We start from the raw sequence: 21,026 nt of genomic DNA on the forward strand, positions 1-21,026 counted from the left end.
TGGTTGCTGGGAATTGAACTCAGGACCTTTGGAAGAGCAGTCAGTGCTCTTAACCTCTGAGCCGTCTCTCCAGTTGTACAATAGAATTCTTTACAGACAGAAAAATTAAGGTAGATCTTCATGCTAAAGTATCTAGAATATAGTAAAAATTTAAATTTTGTAGTATTTTAAAATATAATGTTATTTTATATATTTATATAGATGCATATATACCTACTTGATCTCATTTTTAAAAAAGGACCCGCTGAGGTGCTGGGGCACAAGAGCCACATTCCTCGGCGCTAAGCTGCCCTTGCTCAGGTAAAGAATCCCCTACTCATGCTCATGCAGGTAGTCCTAATTAACAGCAGGGGCCACAGTTAAACAGAAAAGACATCCAAGTAGGAGGTGACTGTCTGGGAAGAAGAAAGAGGTTAGTGGCATGGGAAGGGCACAGGAGAGAATAATGGAGGGGATGGTATTAGAGTACATAGCGTGCGCGCGCGTGTGTGTGTGTGCGCGTGCATGCGCGTGTGTAAAATGATACAGTGAAAAAAGACTTTTTTTATTTAAAAGGAGCGCTGGAGTTTCTCATGGCTTGGTGGTTAAGAGCATGTACTGCTCTTAGATCAACTCCCAGCACCCAAGTCAGGTTGTTGACAACTACCTATAATTCCAGCTTCATGAAAACCCAGTGCTTCTGGCCTGCATTTATGTGCGCGCGCACACACACACACACACACACACACACACACACACACACACACACACCATTAAAAATAAAATAAATGTTTAAAAAGTAAACTAAAAAGGGAAAAATCAAATTCATCTGCTACATATATGTTATACGTATAAAGCTTATAGCAACAAAGTCGTAACTGCAATTTTCAGAAGAGGAAAAATTTCATGTTTCATTTTAAATCCTTATGAAATTAAAAAAGTATTAAGTATATTTCTTCTGTGATTAAAAAATAAAAATGTGTAACATGGAAGGGAAATTTTTTTTCAAAGGGTCCTACCCATAGATAAGTGACTTCTGGGAGAGGGAGATCAGCCTCTCCAGGGATAAGCTCCCTTACTGGCTCTACCACATCAAGTGGACTGCCCTGAAGCCATACACACACAGACAACAAAAAAAGACTCAGCAGGTTGTATTTGGATATTTATGCATACAAATATGTACATATATATATATGTATGTAACAGTAATAACCAAAGAAAAAGAGGGTTGATAGAGTTGGGAGGCATGGGAAGGAAGGGATGTAATTTTAGTATTTCTTTAAAAGATGTACAAACATAAAAAATATAAATAATAAAACTAAAATGGGGGGGGGGGCTGGAGAGATGGCTCAGCAGTTAAGAGAACTTGCTGTTCTAGGACCAGGTTCAGTTCCCAGCACCCACATGATGGCTCACAACCATCTGCTAACTCCAGTTCCAGAGGATCCAGTACCTTCTTCTGACTTCCACAGGCACTGGGTGCTCACGGTGTGTACCCAGCCCTACACGGAGGTCAAATACTCAAATACACACAGACGATAAACAGAAAATAGACAGGGGTTGTAGCACATGCCTTTAATTCCCTTGAATAAAGCACCTGGAAGCCAGATGCACATGGGTCTCTATGAGTTTGAGGCAAGCTTAGCTGGCCTACATAGTGAGTTCCAGGACAGCCAGGACTATATTTTAAAAACCCTGTCTCAGAAATATACCCCCAAAGAAACCGCAAAACAAAAAGATTTCCTTTAAAAATGAAATAATTTTAATATTCTACTTTCAGATCCTCTCTAGAGCACCCAAAGACAAACGTTAAGCAAATGTCTGTGCTGCTATTTCTATACAGTAGCTTTGAAGCTAAACCTTAAGGTCTGGGGTGCAGGGCAGAAGTAGAGGGTTCGCACAGCATGTGAGGCCTGGGTTCAGTCTCCAGATCACACAAACAACCAAATCCCCTTCATCTTAAAAACTGGATTTTAAACATTCCCCTTGACAAACTAATATATCAAATGCAAAATGAAGAGATGTGACACAAGTCTTTACAAAGCCTCATGCTAACAGTCCAGTAAAGCAGTGCTGTTTCCTTTACCTCACCAGCTTTTTACAATAGGAGTTCACGCCACAGGCTCTCCATTAACTAGCCTCCCAGAGACCGTTCCCATAAGCACATGTATCCCAGAGCTCTTACCGGTTCTCCTGGCAAACTCTCTGTGACAGGCTCAGGAGCTGGCTCAGGTTTGCCAAGAACTCGGTAGACAGATCGCTTGGTCTGTGTCCTCCGCAGTAATCTTTCTTTGTCCATCAGAATATGATCGATCTGAGTCAAGATCGAGCGTTCAAAGGCACCGAAACCCTGCAACAATATTAACCAGTGTCAGATAATACAGGTCAGTGCTGAAGGCAGCTATGCTGGCTTCTCTCTGCCAATGGAGAACATTGTCTTTTCAGGAAGGTTTTCTGTTAAAAGCTGACTCTGTCAGTAGCTACAATGTTCTCAGAAAAATCTTAGTCTTAAGCACTCATAACTTTCTTTTGCTCCTTTAATAATGTTTTCAAATCTGCTTCCTTAAAGTATTTCATACTTTCAGGTCCTGAACAAGGCTTCCTTTCCAGAATAAAAGATTATCTAACAAAGTTAAAATCAAATATTACAAACTAGTAGTAGTAGTTCAGTGAATTTGAGAACAGAAATAACTGCTTACTATCATACTGCAAAAATAAGCTATAGCTCCTATTTCTTTCAAATGCTTCAATTGCCACAACCTATCTTATACACGCCCGCAGGCCTGCACGCAGGCACGCACACATACACACATGTATGCACCTTGCCCAGTTTTCCGGAAGCAAGCTTGGTTTTATCATGCCACTTCTGCAGGGTGCGGTTCCTGTAAACGGTGAAGTCAGCAGAGCGCTTGGCCATGAAGCTGGGGTAATCCTCCATCTCCAGCTTCCTCTTCGGGGGGGCCCTTCTCTGCTGCTGCTTCTCTTCCACTAGCTCATCATCTTCACTAGAAATCTCCTCACTAGAAAACCAGTGAGAACGTTAAGTCCAATGTAAACATTACTTAAATAACAGACTGGGTTCACACAAGCGTTTAGACCCTTCCCACTGGAGCTGTATTACATCAGAAAAGTGAGGATGGCTTTTGCTTCAAAAGAATGTTCACAATCATTAGACCTGAGTTTGATCCCCAGCACCCACATGACAGCACACAAATGTCTGTAACTCCACTCCCAGGAGGCCTTCTTCTGCCCTCCACAGACACTGCTTACACATGGTGTACAGACATACGTACAGGGAAAACGCCTATACACATAAAGTATGAATAAAGATTAAAAATTTTTTAAAGTTCATAAGGACAATCAAAGATTTGTGGACATTTTCAAACAAATATGAAAAGCACCTGGGTTTAAGTTTTCTTTCCCCAATGGTAACTACACCATAAAAAGAAATGAGACTGTAAAAACATTACAGATGTGGGTAACCATGAAAGGTTCCAGAGCCATTCCCCCTTGGATACAGAGGGACAACTGCACACATCACAAAAACGACGACAACAATAAATATCCCCTACCCCAACTACTTGGCCACTTCACTCACTGTACTACTGGTCTCAATAGATAGAAAGTGCTCATCTCCAAGGTATGGGCACAGATATTTCATTAATATTAATTAAGCATTAATATTTAAAACATGATTACATTCTACTAATTACTATAGAAGGCAAGTATTATTATAGAGAAGGAACGTATTTTGACTGAGGCTACAAAGGTAAGCAGGTACAACAAAGCTAGAACAAGCAGGCTAATCTCCATTGTCCTGTTCTGACCACCTGTTAAATACAAAAGCAGCTCTATTTTAACTATTATCAAGTCTCATATCTATGTGTATGGGAAGGACAAGGTTTTCTTCTTCATACAAGATAGGAATCTGTCCAGATGAGAAGAAATAAGCAAGCTCAGGGTTCTGCTTCCTCCTTACCTCCCTGTTTTGGGCTTCGTCCCATTTACTAGATATCTAGTGTCTGGGTACTGGAAAAGCAATTCTTCCTGAAGATCCACCAATGACCTTAACAATGCTTTAAGTGCTTTGTGACCTGGGAGAAAAGGAAAGCACAGTACAGGGATAATTAGTCATTTACAACTCTCTACAATCACTGTCACTGCTGTCTCCTGAGCAGCTCTGGCTGGGGAGGGTGCAGGGAGAAGAGATGGGAGACAGTACCCTCTGAGGTCCACTTCATAGAAATCACCTCAGTGCCTGTCTCACATGGTAGTAAGGAGTAAACAAGATAGCATGCGGACGGTACTTAGAAATGTGTCTGCAGATAGGAAGACTTCAGTGGTCAGTTCTTAAAGTCATTAAGCTTGACAAACTCCTTGCCTTTTATTATAACTAATAAAATTCCCCCCTGATACTAAGTTCCTCGGGTATATCTACAGGCTGCCCTCTGGGCTCATAGGTGATGCCTCTTACAAGCAATTCCCCCCAAAAGTCCTCTTCTGGAGACTGCAGCTCAGCTCTCTCTCCTCCACCAGATCTCATCTGTCTCTGAGGTGCAAATCAGTATCTCAACCTCTCAAACATATATTACAGAAAAAGCTCATATACAAAATCCAAGTTAGGGAGCCTGGGACATGGTGCAGTGAGTAAAGCATTTGCTGTGTAAGCATGAGGATCTCAATTGATTCCCAGACTTACATAAATGCCAGGCAAGCATGGTGGCCCACTAGAAATCCTAGCTCTTGGAAAGCTGATAGGATCCCAAAACAAGCTGGCTAACTAGACTAGCCAAAATTGCAAGCTCCAGGCTTAAATAAGAGACCATGTCTCCTGTGACTAAGGTGGAGGACAACCAAGGAAGATACCTACCCGATGCTGGCCTCTGGTCTCCACAGGCACAAGCATACGTATGCACTCACAGACATGAGAACATGTATACGCACAAGAATATATATCACACACAGACAAAAACCAAAGCCAAGACAAACAAAAAAACCCAAGTTTATAATTTCCAGCTTGTGCTAGGTGAGGCAGCGGCACACACCTTTAACCCCAGCACTCAGGAGGCAGAGGCAGGCAGATCTCTGAGTTTGAGGCCAGCGTGGTCTACAGAGTGAGTTTCAGGACAGCCAGGGTGACAGAGAAAAACAACCCTGTCCTAAAAAACAAAACAGTATCATCTCCTCCAACTTGTAAATTGAGAGAACTTGGGAGCATTAGGTACCAGGCCATTTGGGGCTATAAAGAAAGATCCTGCCAGATGCATGAGTTTACTCACGTAGACAATATTCTCACTTGGTTTCCAGACTCAACAGGATGCATTTGTAATGCTCATGCTCATGACTAGGTATACAATCCATGGCTATAAACTTTAAAAAAAAAAAAAAAAAATCCGGGGCTGTAACTCAGCTGGCAGACTGTTTGTCTAGAGTTCATAAAGACCTGGGTTTGATACTCAACACCATCATAAACTGGGCATGATACGTGCACATCTATAATCCCAGAACTCAGGAGGCAGGAGGGTCAGAAATCCTCTGTACTACAGAGAGAATTTGAAGTGAGCCTGGTCTAGAGTTCTTGTCTCAAACAAACAAACCAAAACATTACAAATCTGGACCCCTTTTTGGTATGGTATCAGACACCTTTAATCTCAGTATTTGGGAGGCAGAAGCAGGTGGGTCTCCTGAGTTCCAGGCCAGCCTGGTCTACAAAGTGAGTCCCAGGATAGCAAGTGAGCTGCCAATGAACTGAACTCTTAACCCCAACAGTTACTTTGAAAGAGAAAAATCCTATTTCCCAAAGTCAAACTACAAATCCACTTTGTTTCTGAAAAACTGATTCAGTTGAAATCATGGAGCTAGAAAAGATCATACTAATTGAGGTACTCCGGACCGGACCCTAGAAAAACAATTGTTGCATATTCTCTCATCAGAGGCTTTTTAGATTTGAGTACACATCCTGGAGTATAACAGCAAGAATCAGAAAAGTAAAAAGGGGCCATTGCCAGAGTGGGGAGGGGAAAGACAATACAGAAGAAAATAGCAGGTACAACTGATCATACTGGGGAAAGGGAACAAAGTAGGGTCTCAAATTAGGGAGGAGGAGGAAGATAAATATAGAAGAAGAGCGCGGCACAATGGCCCCACATCTGTACTTAGGGAGGCAGAGGCAGGTGGATCGCTGTGAGTTCGAGGCTAGCCTGGTCTACAAAGCAAGTCCAGGACAGCCAAGGCTACACAGAGAAACCCTGTCTTGAAAAACCAAAGAACAGAAGAAAGGATGATGGCAAAATAATAGTAAGGATGTCTGATAAAGTCATAAGGAATCATACTATTAACTATTTACCTAAAAACAAAACAAAACAAAACAAACAAGCAAACAAACAAAAACAAACCCCTTGTAATACCTGTTAGTCCAAAAATAAATATACATATATAGTTTGAATTAAAGTTTCTCATCTTGGCTCACAATCTCCCCTCCAAGAATCAAAGAACCCCTAACAAAAGCCAGGCATACGACGCCTTCCTTTAGTTGGTCAGGTTTGCCCAGGAGACACACGAGACATACAGGCTCCTGTCTGTATGCTGTTCCCCAGGGAGGGGGTTAAGTCCCTGTTGCTGAAGACACCATGCACTTGAGACCTAGGACCCAGAGGTTTTAGCGGTGGAACCGGCCTGAATACCTCCTCCCTAGAGGAGGTGCCATGTAAGCTTCCAGAGGAGAAAGGCAACCAGCCTATGCGCTATGACCCCTCTACGAACCACAACCACCACCAGCATGGCACAATGACTATAAGGGCGCAGCAGCGGCATGCATGCCTTGGCGGCAGCCAACAGGCCTTTCAGTGCCGTAAGACCCGTTCCACAAGAAGGAAACCATGCGTGGCACTGGACACTAACAAACTACCCATGGCCAATGAAGTCATGGATCTCGGAGGAAAATCTACAATTACCCATTTACAAACCATAATCCCTAACTACAATCTAAATATTTGTCTGTATACCCACAGATAAGTGTAGTCCTCACCCTTCATCAAGGAAACATCTCTCTTCAACAGACAGAATATCTCAAGCAATCAAAATGCAGAGTTGTGGAGTCTAGTCCCAAAGGGTACATGTGCAAAACAACTCTTGAACCTAAGACTCAGGGAACAAACATTATGGAAGAAAGAGTGGAAAGATTTTAAGAGCCAGAGGAACAGGGGGTTTCCTGCAAGATTATGTCTCCTAGTAATGTCTGAAGCTACACCCATAAAGTCTCACCAACATGACTGCCTAACCACGGGATGAACAAGTTCAACCACTGTAGAGGGATGTTAATTCAGAACATGGCTGTTCTGGCAGGAGATCACATCCTAAGATCCTCGAGGTCTGTGTGATCCGCCTGGAATATAAACACGCCTTTTATCCAGGAAACAGAGGCAAACAGATCTGAGTTCAAGGCCAGCCTGGTATAGAGCAAGTATCAGGTAAAGAACAGCTCAGGTCCAGGTACATGCCTTTAATCCCAAACAAAAGTAGTTTGTAGAAGGAAGCACCCATGTTTGAAAGTGATGTCTAATTGAGTGGCAGAAAAGGTGATGAATCAGAAGATTTGGCAGACTAGGATAGGCCCAACTCTCATGAGAAGAGAGAGGAAAGGGAAGCTACTTAAGAGGCAGTTTACAGACAGAGGAGGCAGTTTTACCAGGACAGTAATAGAGAGATGGGTTGCAGAGAGAGAACTCAGGTGAAGACAGAAAGAGCCAGAAAAGAAGAAGCCAGAAGACTAGAGCAGATTGCTGAGTTAGTTTGAGGCCAAGTACAGCAATTACGGGCCGAGAAAGAAGCCAGATTAAGTAAGTCAGCTGGGAGAAGAGTTGGAGCCAGCACAGCTGAGTTGAACTAGCCAGAACAGACACAGTAACAACAAGAAAGGGTGAGCTTATGAGGCAGTAAGTCTCAGAGGCTGAAAACATTCTAGGCCTAGCTAGATTGTATGGAGGCTAGAAGCTTCCAGGACTCGGCCCAGGGCAGCAGAAGGAAGCAGTAAGCCTCTGAGACAACAATTGAGCCAGGAGAATAAAAGTTACTTTTACAATCAATAGACATGTCAAATCAGACAAGGAAAGGCACATGAGACGTCATCTCTATTACAGGCAAATTAGGAATTCTGAGTGGAAGAAATACTCATCTCCAGGGAAGAACACATCCAATACCAAATGGTTATCCCTGAAATAAATACATACATACAACATTATACAGACTGAGAAACTAATATCTAACCATACATACATAGATATACATAAACACATATAACAACAATCAATAAAAAAGAGGCCATGAATTTGAAATAGACACAAGGAGGGGTAGGTATATGAGAGGGTTTGGAAGGAGAAAAGGGAAGGGAGAAATTATATAATTACATTCTCAAAGGAAAAAATAAACCCTTAGACCAGCTCAGCACTGAGAAAATAAAAATGAAAAAACAAGCCAGGTGTGCTGCCTGCCTGTAATCTCAGCACTTGTAAGGTTTAAGCAGGAACTCACAGTTTTAAGAACAGCCTGCGCTACATAATAAGGTCTCATAAAGAGAGATAGATGAATTACCAGACTAAACCTTGAAAATATTAGGTTAAAAATACACCAACTGTACAAAAGTAGCATAGCTCCACTAACATGAGGGAACTAAAATACTGGAATTCAAAGAGAAGAGAGGAAATGGAGAATTACTGTTTAATAGTACAATTTGGGGTGTGAACATGTTCTAGAGACAGAGAGCACTAATGGTTTCTACAAAGACATAAATGTACTTAATGACACTGAACTGTACACTTAAAATGGATAAGGTAGGTTTATGTTAAAATAGTTCACCACAGGGCTGGAGAGATGGCTCAGCGGTTAAGAACACTGTCTCTCTTCCAGAGGTCCTGAGTTCAATTCCCAGCAACCACATGGTGGCTCACAACCATCTATAATGAGATCTGGTGCCCTCTTCTGGCTTGCTGGTACACATGCAGGCACAATACTGTACGAATAAATAAATAAATAAATAAATAAATAAATAAATCTTTTAAAAAATTAGTTCACCACAAAAACAACAAAATACTGATATAATTCAGTAATAGCGTAGCTACCTAGCATGAAAAAGGCCTTGGGTTCCAACCAGCACCACCATTCAAAACCAACCAACCAACAAAATAAACAAAAACATAAAAAACAATGACTTAAAGCCCAAGTCCACGGAATAGTAAATAATCTTCTCATTCTAGTCTACCTTTGTAAGGGGAAAAATACCTGTAATATTTCAAACTAAGTTTATTTAAAAAGATCAGGAAAATGGAATATTATTTACACTTTTAAAGGAAGGAGTATAGCAGATAATATTTTTAAATTTATTTTTTATTATTATGTATATAGTGTTTTGCCTGCATGTAAACCTGTAGGCCAGAAGAGGGGATCAGATCACATTACAGATGGTTGTGAACCACTATGTGGTTGCTGGGAATTGAACTCAGGACCTTTGGAAGAGGAGGTGGTGCTCTTAACCACTGAGCCATCTCTCCAGCCCCAGCAGATGACTCTTGATGATCTTAAGTGAATCACCGATCGGAAACAAACAAAACTATCAAAAATTTTAGTTCCAGAATGTCCAATGCTCTCTTCTGACTTCAACAGGCACCAGGCATATATGGTGCACATACATACGTGCAGGTAAAACACTCATATACATAAAAAAAAAAACCTCAGCTAATATAAACAATATCTTTAAGAGAAAGAAGTTACAAAAAAAGTGTGCTATGATTGCTTGGCAAGTGGCAAGTCACAGTCCAACTCCAACATGTAGCATAATCAAGAACGTGAAGGGACCTAACAAAAGACAACTATTTTCACTACTTCTTTTGTTGTTGTTTTTTTCGAGACATGGTTTCTCTGGGTAGCCCTGGCTGTCCTGGAACTTTGTAGATCAGGCTGGCCTCAAACTCAGAGATCCACCTGCTGAGTGCTGGGATCAATGAGGTGCACCACCACTGCCCAGAGGCTACAACTTTTAAGGGCCACTCTAAAGTACCTTTTATTTTGTCCCAGTTATTTTGTTTTAATCCATTTTGGATCCATTCAACAATGTTATCAATCCAAAAGAAAGCAGAAAGCCAACATCAGTAAATCGAAGCGCTTTCTGTTAACACTCTCTTATGTTCTCATTTCTTACACCCCTTTGTCCACTCAGAAAGCAGCCCTCCATTCAACATGTCAAGAGACTGGCCAGAAATGAAATCTGTAATTATGTCTTTAAGCCCCCCCGACAGCCCCCGCAACACACACACAGTTAATCAAAGCAATTATCACAGTGGCCACTGCATGGATAACTTCCCATAAACAGATTTAGAAGGCAGGACTCAATTTTCACCTCTTTACAAATATGAACGCCACACTTCTGACTGGTATGCAGAAGCTGGGTTGGTAAGCACCCAGGAAAGGTGCTTACTATTGAGCCTAATGACCCTGGGGCCCAGATGGTGGAAGGAGACAGCTGACTCCTGCAAAAAAGCATCTGACCTCCACATATGAGCCCAGCATCCACACCAACATACTCCCCAACCCCTACTTATAAATAAACAAATAGACGGTGTGTAAAACATACAGACACAATGGAGCAATACTTTGCTGAAGGTGAGAGGCCTACTGAAAGCCATACATGGAGAGTGAAGACCTGAAAACTCAAATTCAACAGTGAATTCTTCAAATTCTTCCCAGGCAAAACAAACAAATGCCTTCTTTATTATTCATATAGAACGGAATTCTATTTGTCCAACATTATGAATAATAGATAAACTGAAATCAACAGTTTCTACTTCACCTCTAATTTTTCTGCCAATGATTGCAGAGTTAAAAAGTTAAGAGAAGCAGTGAAGACTCAATGCTGCAGCCCTCTTGGCATATGGTCACAAAAACAAATGGAGACTGTCAAGGATATTTGTGTTTAGTTTGCCCTACATGGTCCATGTCCAGAAGCCTTTCTCTTACGAGGAGATTAAGGAAGACATATGCTTCCCCATACTAGCAAGACTCAACAGAAGCAGCTACTAGTGTTAGGGATAATTATGAGTGGAGAACAAGGGAAAGATCACTTTGTTGAGAGTGCAGAGCCTGAATTCTGTTACTAACTAGTCACTGTTATGCTGAGTGGACCAATTTGATCTCAATTTAATCTCAATTGAGGCTCAATTTTCACACCTATATAATGTAGGCAATTCTTTCCCTGTTGGTCTTACAAGTGAGATTAAAAAAACAACATATGTATTATTGTCTATTGACATATTTTCTAAAAGCTTTAAAAAAAAGGTCTGTGTCTGTGACGCCACATCTCCCACGTGATTAAAGTCTTTTAAGAACTGGACTGGTATGCACTGGTCCCAACATTCATTTTCATGCTGCTCATCTGCAAGCATTTGTATACACAAAATGTCATCAGTCTAAAATCATCTAACAAGTTTATTTTTCTCGATTCCTCTAGATTGTCCAACACTAACAAAAGCGCAGGCACAGAATCAGTTCGGGCATGCACTAGTTAGATCATCAACTAGCAAGTAAATTTCTGGCAGTGAAAAGAGGGGAAATGAGAAGGTATGAATGTGTAAAGTAAAATGAAGCTTGCCTTTCCACTTTTTTAAATATCTATAGTTATTGTAAATAAATATGCAAGCAAACAATTATTTACATCCAAGTACACACAAGCTCTCCCTCAGCACCCCAGATGGGTGCACTGAACTGGAATGTGCAGATTATAAGAGTGTCTTCTGTTTTTCTCTCTCCATCAAAAGTAACTGTAGAACTAGAGCTAAAGTACAGGTCAAAATGACACAGGAGAGACTGGCCGAGAACAATACTTTTCATTCAGATCCACACAAGCCTGCCACTTGCACTAGTCATCCCCAGCAATTAATCCCCCAAGAAAGACGTTTGATTAAATCTTTTCAAGCAAATCCTTTGCTTTGCTTTTGTTAGTTCACTTCTTGTCAACATCTATTAAAATATGCCTTTAATTCTCCCACAATCTTAAAAAACACCGATTCCACTGTCTTCAACTTTAATCAACTGTATGGCCGGCATTTTTCATTTCATAATAATGTGCTGCTTGGAATTCAAGAGGCAGGCTCAGCATCAATCATCTGGTAAGAATTTTTCCACTGCAATAAATATGCAAATGAGGAGAGCCAGTCAGTCGTATTTCAGGCCCGACTTGCTAGTGTTTTAAAAAAGACACAAATTTATTAATTGCCGGTGGCCAGAGGAATCCTATTACTTTGGGCATTGATTACAAAGCTGTGTGAGTGATTATTGTGCAACTCGCGGGCTACCCAGGCATGAGGAAAAATTATTAAAGCAAGGCAGAGATTATCAACTCAGAATAACAATAAGCCTTAACATTTAGGCCCTAACTTCTTCAACAAAGAATTACGTGAAGGCTCTACTGTATCATAATTCCGAATTCTGTCAGTATTACTGTTTAGGCTTGTTCTATATTCCCCGAGCAGAATGGCATTGCCAGTAAGGAGAACTGCAGGTTACAATTCCTCAACAACCACCATTTGGATGAATGGCTATCATTTCAAATGTCCGTCCAACTAGGATTTGTGTATTTCCATGTAAGGATGCAGATATTTGGGCTTGTGTATTCTTATACGCACAGACTTAGACAATGGGCTGCTATGGCAGGGACTGTGGCTCTGACTGGACAGTGCAGAGAGACAGGCCCTCCTGTGATGGCTATTTCTGTGGACCAAAAGTAAGTACAATTTCCTTAATGGCATAAAAATAACAAGAATATAACTTTTCCAAACAGAATATGGGGACTTATATTCTAAAATTATGAAGGCTAAGCCATAAACAGACTTGGGTTTTCACACCTCAGAGGGCATAGCTGTAGAAGACGTGTAGCGTATGGAAGCGTCTATGGAGAAAACAGCTTGATGGGCTAATTCAGAATGCAAAGTGTTTTTGGAGAAACAGTCAACTCAAAATATAGTAAATAAAATAAGAAAGAGGACTCAGTGGACAAAACTTTTTTTTTTTTTTCCCTGTTAGGAGAATGATGTGGGGAATTGGGGAAGTGAACAGAAGTTGAAATAAGAGAGAGATGAAGAGACGTATAGTGAAATATGTGCTGAGTGAGCCCCTGTGCAGAAAGAAACAAAAAAGAAAGAAATTCTCCACATTTTACATTACTGCCACACTAAGTAACATGATAAATAGAGTGCATTTGAGTTCTGTGGAGGGACATCCCACTCAAGCTGTAATTTCTAACCAGGCATGAATTTATAAGGAAGAGAAAGGAACTGCAGCATTTCTTAGGTTTCCCTGAATACTCTCTCAAATACCTTGATGAAGTGTCAATAAATCCTTAAAAAGCCCTATAGGACACAGCAATCTAACTGATCAATGTACTTCCAGAAATCCTTCCTGCACAGGTCCTAAGACAGCCTCCACTGTTCCCGAGTACTTTCCCAAAAAGGAAAATTCATTTCCCCCCTTTAAATAGAAAGAGTAAATATTCAGAATACAAGGTACTTAAAATCCGAGTTTATTTACAAGTGATTATTTAAACTGCCTAGCAGCAGTTACCCAGGAAGGGTGGGGATACTTTCATTTGTATTTGATATACTTTTGAACTGTTTGAATATTTTATAAGCATACATTACTTTCATAATTTAAAATTTTATTAAAATTTAAAGTAAGGAAAGTGAAGTAAGGGAAGTTATTAAAAATAAAATTAGAACCAAAACCTAAGCAAGCCTCTCTTGATTCATGTAAAATAGTCTGAGAAGCTATGCCAGCCTAACGGATAGTAGTAGGGCTTCTATTTCTGAAAAAAATAGTATGATTCTTTCCTATTGGAAAACTGAGCCTGCCAAAAATAAAATAAAATAAAATAAAATAAAATAAAATAAAATAAAATCTTTTAAAAAAAAGAAAGAAAGAACCTTTTGAAGCATCAGGATCTCATGTGGAATCACTCTTCTCTCAGGGTCATTCCTATCATTAGCAAAATCATGAAACTGCACTGCCAGCCTCATTTCTTTTTCTTTCTCTTTTCATTTTCTTTCTCCCTGACACCCCACCTCCTTTTTGGTCTGCTTTTTTGTTTTGTTTTGTTTTTGTTTTTGTTTTTGAGACAGGGTTTCTCTGTGTAGCCCTGGGTATCCTGGAACTCACTCTGTAGGTCAGATCGGCCTTGAGCTCTCAGAGACCAGCCACTGCCTCCTGAGCGCTGCTAGGATTAAAGGACTATGACACCATAGCCAGGCTGGTTTCAATACAAGCTGCTTCAGGTCAGAGACCTAACTGGACCTGTCACTCCAGCGTCTAACACAACACAGCACCTGGACCAGAATTAATTCGATGAAGAATGTTTTCACTTCAGAAAGTCAACGGCAAAATATCTTGGCACACTATTATCTCTAAACCTAAATGCAAACTAAAGATGAACTCTTGAGGATGACCATAAACATCTGATCCTCCTGCTCCAGTCTCTAGATTGCTGGAGTAACATATATCTAAGCCACGCTGGGGATTGGGCTAGGGCTTTGCCATGCTGTGCACCAACTGGGCTACAGCCCTATCCAGGCTAATGAATTTAAAATCACAGAATAGGCACATTTTCATGAAGACTTAGTAGTTATTAGTACTTACTAAACTGAGCCTTAAAAATTCAGAGGATGCCTCAACTGTGTTTCTTTTACTACTAGTGAGACCAAGGATTGTTTATTCACCAACTCAAAATGAGTCACTCAGAGATGTTGCATTCATATAAAACCATATAAACAGTGTTTCCTGCATTCAAAGCAGTTTGCTAAAACGCACATCTTCCTATGGACACTCTGAAGTCAAGGGCTATGGTCTCTGGCTATGCCTAGGACTGCTAAGTGGTGGAGTTTTTGCTGCTGAATACATATAAAGACAGGTGAACACACACACACACAAATTCCAGTGACACTCTCCTCTGTTTTTGCTTTATATGTATGAATGAGCACAGGGTTTCATGTAGTCTAGGCTGGCCTTAAAATCTGGATACAGCCAGGATGATCCGAACTCTTGATCCTTGTGACTACTTTCCAAGTGCTGGGATCACAGGCGGGGACTATATGACCTAGCTCCCTAATCTTGACACATAAATTATATATGCTAATTTCAAGACTTCAAATTACATAGTTTAGTATTTAATAACATAATCTCTCCAAGAAGAAACAAACACCGTGGGCTACATCCCCTAAGAAAAGATTCCATTTTCTCATTTAAATCCTTCCAGTAACCCTTTTGGGGTAGGCACTGTCTGTCTGTGGAGGGTGTTGGATGCCCTAGATTTGGCATTACAGGCAGTTTTGAGCTGCCATGTGGGTGCTGGGAATTGAACCTGGGTTCTCTGGAAGAACAACCAGTACTCTTAACCACTGAGCAATCTCTCTCACCCCCAAAGTTTTTGTTTTCTATATTAATGCATCATTGTGGATTATGTAGCAAAACTACATGGGGAACTAAGCACAATCAAATTTTCAGTAACTAACTAAATTGTTTGAGGCAGAGGCAGGCGGATCGCTCTGAGTTCGAGGCCAGCCTGGTCTACAAAGTGAGTCCAGGACAACCAAGGCTACACAGAGAAACCCTGTCTCAAAAAAACAAAACAAAACAAAACAAATCAAATGGCCAAACAGACAAGATGCTTAAATTTACAGTTAAAAAAAAAAAAAAAGCAAAATTATTATGAGACATAAAAATTTAAAACTATGTGATAAATGACATCTAACATTATGTTCCCTTTAAACAACTGCTTGGCCTGGGGATGAAGCTCAGGTATAGCACCTGCCCAGAACATGTGAAACTCTTGACCTCCATCCCCAATATTGCAAAAATATACATACATACATACTAATAAAATATGATGTTTTTCTAGTAATGTTTGATGCTGTCAAGAGTTTAAGGAAAGGTCTCCATTCACAACAGATAAAGGATTTAATTAGCTCTGAATATCCAGAAAGCAGTCAGGTAAAATACATCAGAATTACATACATACATGTTTCCTTTCCCAGTGAGAAATTAATCACAAAAAAAATCATATTTCAAAGCAGAGATAGGTACAAAAATATTTTCAGCACTGTTTATAATAGGTAACAAAGCAAAAAGCAAACTGCCCACTTATAAGGAACCACTTATATTAATTTTATTTTAACTAGAAAAGTTCTTATGCAGCTCTTAAAAAAGGTAAATATGGGGGCTAGAGAAATGGCTCAGTGGTTAAGAGCACCACCTGCTTTTCCAAAGGTCCTGAGTTCAATTCCCAGCAACCATATGGTGGCTCACAACCATCTGCAATATGATATGATGACCTCTTCTGGCCTACAGGTGTATATGCAGACAGAACACTGTATACATAATAATAACTAAATAAATCTTTTTTTTTTTTAAGAAAAAGGTAAGTATAAATGGAGCTTGTTTAAATGAACCAAACCATTAAAAAATGAAACAATCTGAATATAAAATGGGCATATTACAATATTAGTAGGATTATAAGAAATGTCTTCTTTTTTATTTTTTTAGGTTTTTGTTTTTTGGGGGGATTTTTGTTTGTTTGTTTTTTGAGACAGGGTTTCTCTGTGTAGTCTTGGCTGTCTTGGACTGTTTGTAGACCAGGCCAGCCCTGAACTCACAGCAATCCGCCTGCTGCTGCCTCCCAAGTGCTGGGATTAAAGGCATGTGCCACCACGTATGGCAGCTTTTGGTTTTTTTCTGAGACAGGGTTTTTCTGTGTAACGCGTGCTGCCCTGGACTAGTTTTGTAGACCAGGCTGGCCTTGAACTCACAGAGATCTGCCTGCTTCTGCCTGAGTGCTGGGATTAGAGGCATGTGCTACCACACCCAGCTAGAAACGGCCTCATTTTTAAAAAGTCATATATTATATATTTACAGGCAACATGATCTAATGATTGCTATTAACAAACTATTTAAAAAAGAGCAAAGAGAGAGGGATTGGGTATGCACATCAAACATGGGACACCAGAGGCATGAGCCTCACTTAAAATGTTTTCACATTTCTATTGATAGAAATTATCCGAAAAGATTTGAGTTCCAGGACAGGCAGGGCTAAAGAAAGAAGGAAGGGGGGGGGGGGGAAGGGGGAAGAGACAGGGAGAAGGAACACTCTGGTCTTCTGACAAAGCAGAAAGCTCTTTTAATTGCTGAGCCCTATCTCCAGGTCCTCTGACTTTCTTAAAGGGCAATGAAAGAGTATGGCAGGGTGAAGCATGCCTGTAATCCAAGAACTCAAGAAGAGGCAGTGACAAGTTTGAGGTCAGCCAGAGCTGTATATAACAAGTACCCAGTTAGCAAGACACTAAAAAAATAAGTAAAAGTAAATTTTAAAAAATAAGTAAAAGTAATAAAATAAAATAAATATCTTCAAAAATATAAAGAGATGGGATTAGAGATATCTTCTTCCAGAAGATCTGAGTTCGAGTCCCAAAACCTACACAGTAGCTCACCACTGTCTGTGACTTCCATTCAGAGGATCCAACATCCTCTTCTGGCTTCTGTGGGTGCCAGACATACATGTGATACACAGACACACATACAGGCAAAATAAAACAAAATTTAATTAAAAAGAAGAGGAGGAGAAGGCTAGATGTGGTGGCGCATAACTTTAATCCCAGACCTTGGGAGGCAGAGGCAAGCAGATCTCTGTGAGTTCAAGGCCACCCTAGTCTCTACACAGTGAGTTCACAGCCAAATCAACACAGAAAGATCCTGTCTTTAAAAAGAAAAAGAAGCCAGGCAGTGATGATGCACGCCTTTAATCCCAGCAGATGGATCGCTGTGAGTTCGAGGTCAGCCTGGTCTACAAAGCGAGTCTAGGACAGCCAAGGCTACACAGAGAGACCCTGTCTCAAAACAAAACAAAACAAAACAAAAAGAAAAAGAAACAAAAAACAAATCTATACGCCCCCACACACCTACCTATCTATATCGGATATCTTCTTCTAAGGTGAACTTAATTCTCCATATCAATTTTTAAAAATCTAGCAAACAGAAGATACAGGTTAAAGTCAAGCGTAAAACTAAGAACCTGTGTGATGATTTATATATATATATATATATATATATATATATATATGGCCTTACTTGCCTATCAACTTGTGTCCCGAGGACGTTCCTAGCTCTAGTTCTGAGAACATAAGTTCTCCAAACCTTTTCGTTTTGTTTTGTTTTGTTTTTGTTTTTTTGAGACAGGGTTTCTCTGTGTAACCCTGGCTGTCCCAGACTCCCTCTGTAGACCAGGCTGGCCTTGAACTCACAGCGATCCACCTGCCTCTGCCTCCTGAGTGCTGGGATTTAAAGCCGTGCGCCACCACATCCGGCGCTCCAAACGTATCTTAATACATTCATCTCCATGCTTCTCCTTTTTGTCTTCATTTCTTTAAGCTTTGGCATTTATTTCTGTGTATATCCTCATATTTTCTTTGAACTGGGGCTGGACATTGTGGTCAAGAATAAGGACTGAAGTGAATGAAGAAAATCAGCTTCTGGTTTTACCTCTAACCAGTCAGGTAACTTTATTACCACAGCTTGATTTGCCCATCTGTACAGCAGCCCTCACCACCTACCTATTTCACAGGCTGCTGTCAGAACTTAAATGAGACTTCTGCACATGCTTCCCCATTCCAGGATAGGACAGAATGAACCAATGAGAGTTTTTTCATGGTTTTTGAATGTAGTGTAGTCTAGCATTGCACTTATACAATAAAAACATACAAAAATGAAAGTAAACTGAATGGTCTCCATTCTCAAAACACCCTATTTGAATTCTTCTTGCTGAAAACAACAACAACAAAAAATCTGAGTTGGAACACTTGTCTCAGACCACTGGCTAACACCTCACAATTGCTGGCACGTACACAGTATTTTTATGTGACATTCTCATATACAGAAATCAAAGCCCATTTAAAAAGCTCTTCTACCTATAAAGCCTTTCTTTATATGAAACAGGATAAATGGTTAGAAAGGACTCTTCTCAAACTAGAATCAGTTTTCATTTTTCCAGATGAAATTTACTCAATTGTCCAGGGGGTGGGAGTGGGGTCAGAAAGTGGTAGATTTGAGAATATCAAGCAATACAATATAACATAAAAGATATTTTGATACAGAGTATCTCTGTATAGTCCTGGTTGTCCTGGAAATAGCTCTGTAGACTAAGCTGTCCTCAAACTCAAGAGATTCATTAGCCTGTCTCTGCCTCCTGAGTGCTGGGATTAAAGGTGTGCACCACTACACTCAACTACATAAAGACATTTAAAAAGTGACAAAAGGCTTTGCATGGTGACACACACCAATAATCCCAACACTTGGTGGAAGAGGCAGGAAGAATTCTAGACTAGCCTGAGCTATATAGCTAGAACTTGTCTCAAAAGGAAGGAAGGAACAAACAAACTAAAGTCAAAGCAATTCCAACTATAACTTTCAAGTGTGCCTATAAGAGTTTGCAGAGTGCTTGCCTAACATGTACAAAGCCCTGGGTTTGATCCAACATGGTAGAGGTAGCAGAATCAAAATTTCAAGGTCTTCTATAGCTACAAAACAAATTTGAGGGCAGCCTGGGATGCACTGAGGCCATCTTAAAATAACAGAAAAAGAAAAGAAAAGTCTTTCAAAAGTACAAACTTGTCTTCAGGCAGGTTATAAACATAATTATATTGTAAGTGATCAAGAGAAAATTATGTTTAAAGGTATCCAGATAATCTTTAAGAAGTACTGTAGCCTGCATTGGTTATTCCCATCCAACTTCCACTTTTTGTCAAACTGCCATTAAAAGTTAATATAAGGAGCCAGAGAAATGACCCAGCAGTTAAGTGCACTGGCTGCTCTTCCAGAGGACCCAGGTCAAGATCTCAGCACTAACATGGCTGTTCACAACTATAACTACAGTCCAGGAGGTCTGATGCCCATCTCTGGCTTCTGCTGACACTACACACATGTGGTACACAGACACATGCAGGCAAAATACCCAAACAAATAAAATATATGGAAAATATTTATTTAATTCAATGTAAAATAACTGTGGTTCAAGGGTGCACAATAATACATAGTATGTGCAAAGCACTGGGCTCTCTATCCCTAGCACTGAAAACAGAGAAAAAACAAAACAAAACAAAACAAAAAATGACATAATGGCAGATTTTTTAAGTGGGGAGGACTTTTCAAGATGCCTGAGTAGGTAGGTGCTTGTTCACAGCCCATTTCCCATGTTCAGTACCTGGATCTTAAGAATCTCAAAGTTGTTCTCTGAATTTTTTGTCTTTTCGTTTATGCTCTTCTGCACTATTTCTTAAATTCATCTATACTATTTCTTTCTGTCTTCCCTGTGTGTGTGTGTGTGTGTGTGTGTGTGTGTGTGTGTGTGTGTGTGTGTGTGTGAGAGAGAGATGCTGGGAACAAACCTGGATCCTCGGGAAGAGCAGCCAGTGCTCTTAAGTGCTGAGCCATCTCTCTAGGTCCCTTGCTGGCCTGGACCTGGACATATAGGGGAGAATGATCATAAACTCTTTTTTCTTCTATCTCCACCTTTTAATTCCTGGGATCACAGGCATGGCCCACCACCTCTGGCTCTATTTATAGTTCTTAAGTGAAGATACACTACAAGGTATGCGTGCTTTTAACATAAAGGAAGAGCAGCAAAGATGGGAGATCCAACCTGTAATCTAGCATTCAAGGGGTGAGGCAAGAAGATTATCACAAATAGGAAACCAGCCTGAGCTATATACTGAATTCCCGATGTAACCGAGATACTTGCCAAGACTAAGGGTGGCAAAGAGGAAGAGCTTAAGTACAAACTGAACTTAAAAAAAAAAAAAAAGCAAGTCCCATTAAAAACCAAGCAATTTCAGGCATGGTGACACACTCTTGAAATCCCAACATGTGAGAAGCTGAGGCAGGAGGAGCATGCATTCATGGCAAGCCTGTCTCAAATAAGCACCTGTATTCTTTTTGGGAAATGCTTCCCAGTTTCTTATTGCATATAT

General features: G+C 40.3%; 1 protein-coding gene across 1 annotated transcript in view; it reads right to left on the minus strand.

Moving 5' to 3' along the window:
* Positions 1-21,026, minus strand: part of Aatf (apoptosis antagonizing transcription factor) — a 92,437-nt gene that overhangs the window by 49,522 nt on the left and 21,889 nt on the right. Inside the window, exons 5-7 of the mRNA XM_051158178.1 lie at positions 3,959-4,073; positions 2,801-2,999; positions 2,165-2,329 (exon numbers count right to left, since the gene is read on the minus strand). Coding sequence (XP_051014135.1) covers positions 2,165-2,329; positions 2,801-2,999; positions 3,959-4,073 — 479 coding nt within the window. The remainder of the gene's footprint in view (positions 1-2,164; positions 2,330-2,800; positions 3,000-3,958; positions 4,074-21,026) is intronic.

The sequence above is a fragment of the Acomys russatus genome, chromosome 16 (genome assembly GCF_903995435.1).
Source record: "Acomys russatus chromosome 16, mAcoRus1.1, whole genome shotgun sequence".
In the NCBI taxonomy this organism is placed as follows: Eukaryota; Metazoa; Chordata; class Mammalia; order Rodentia; family Muridae; genus Acomys; species Acomys russatus.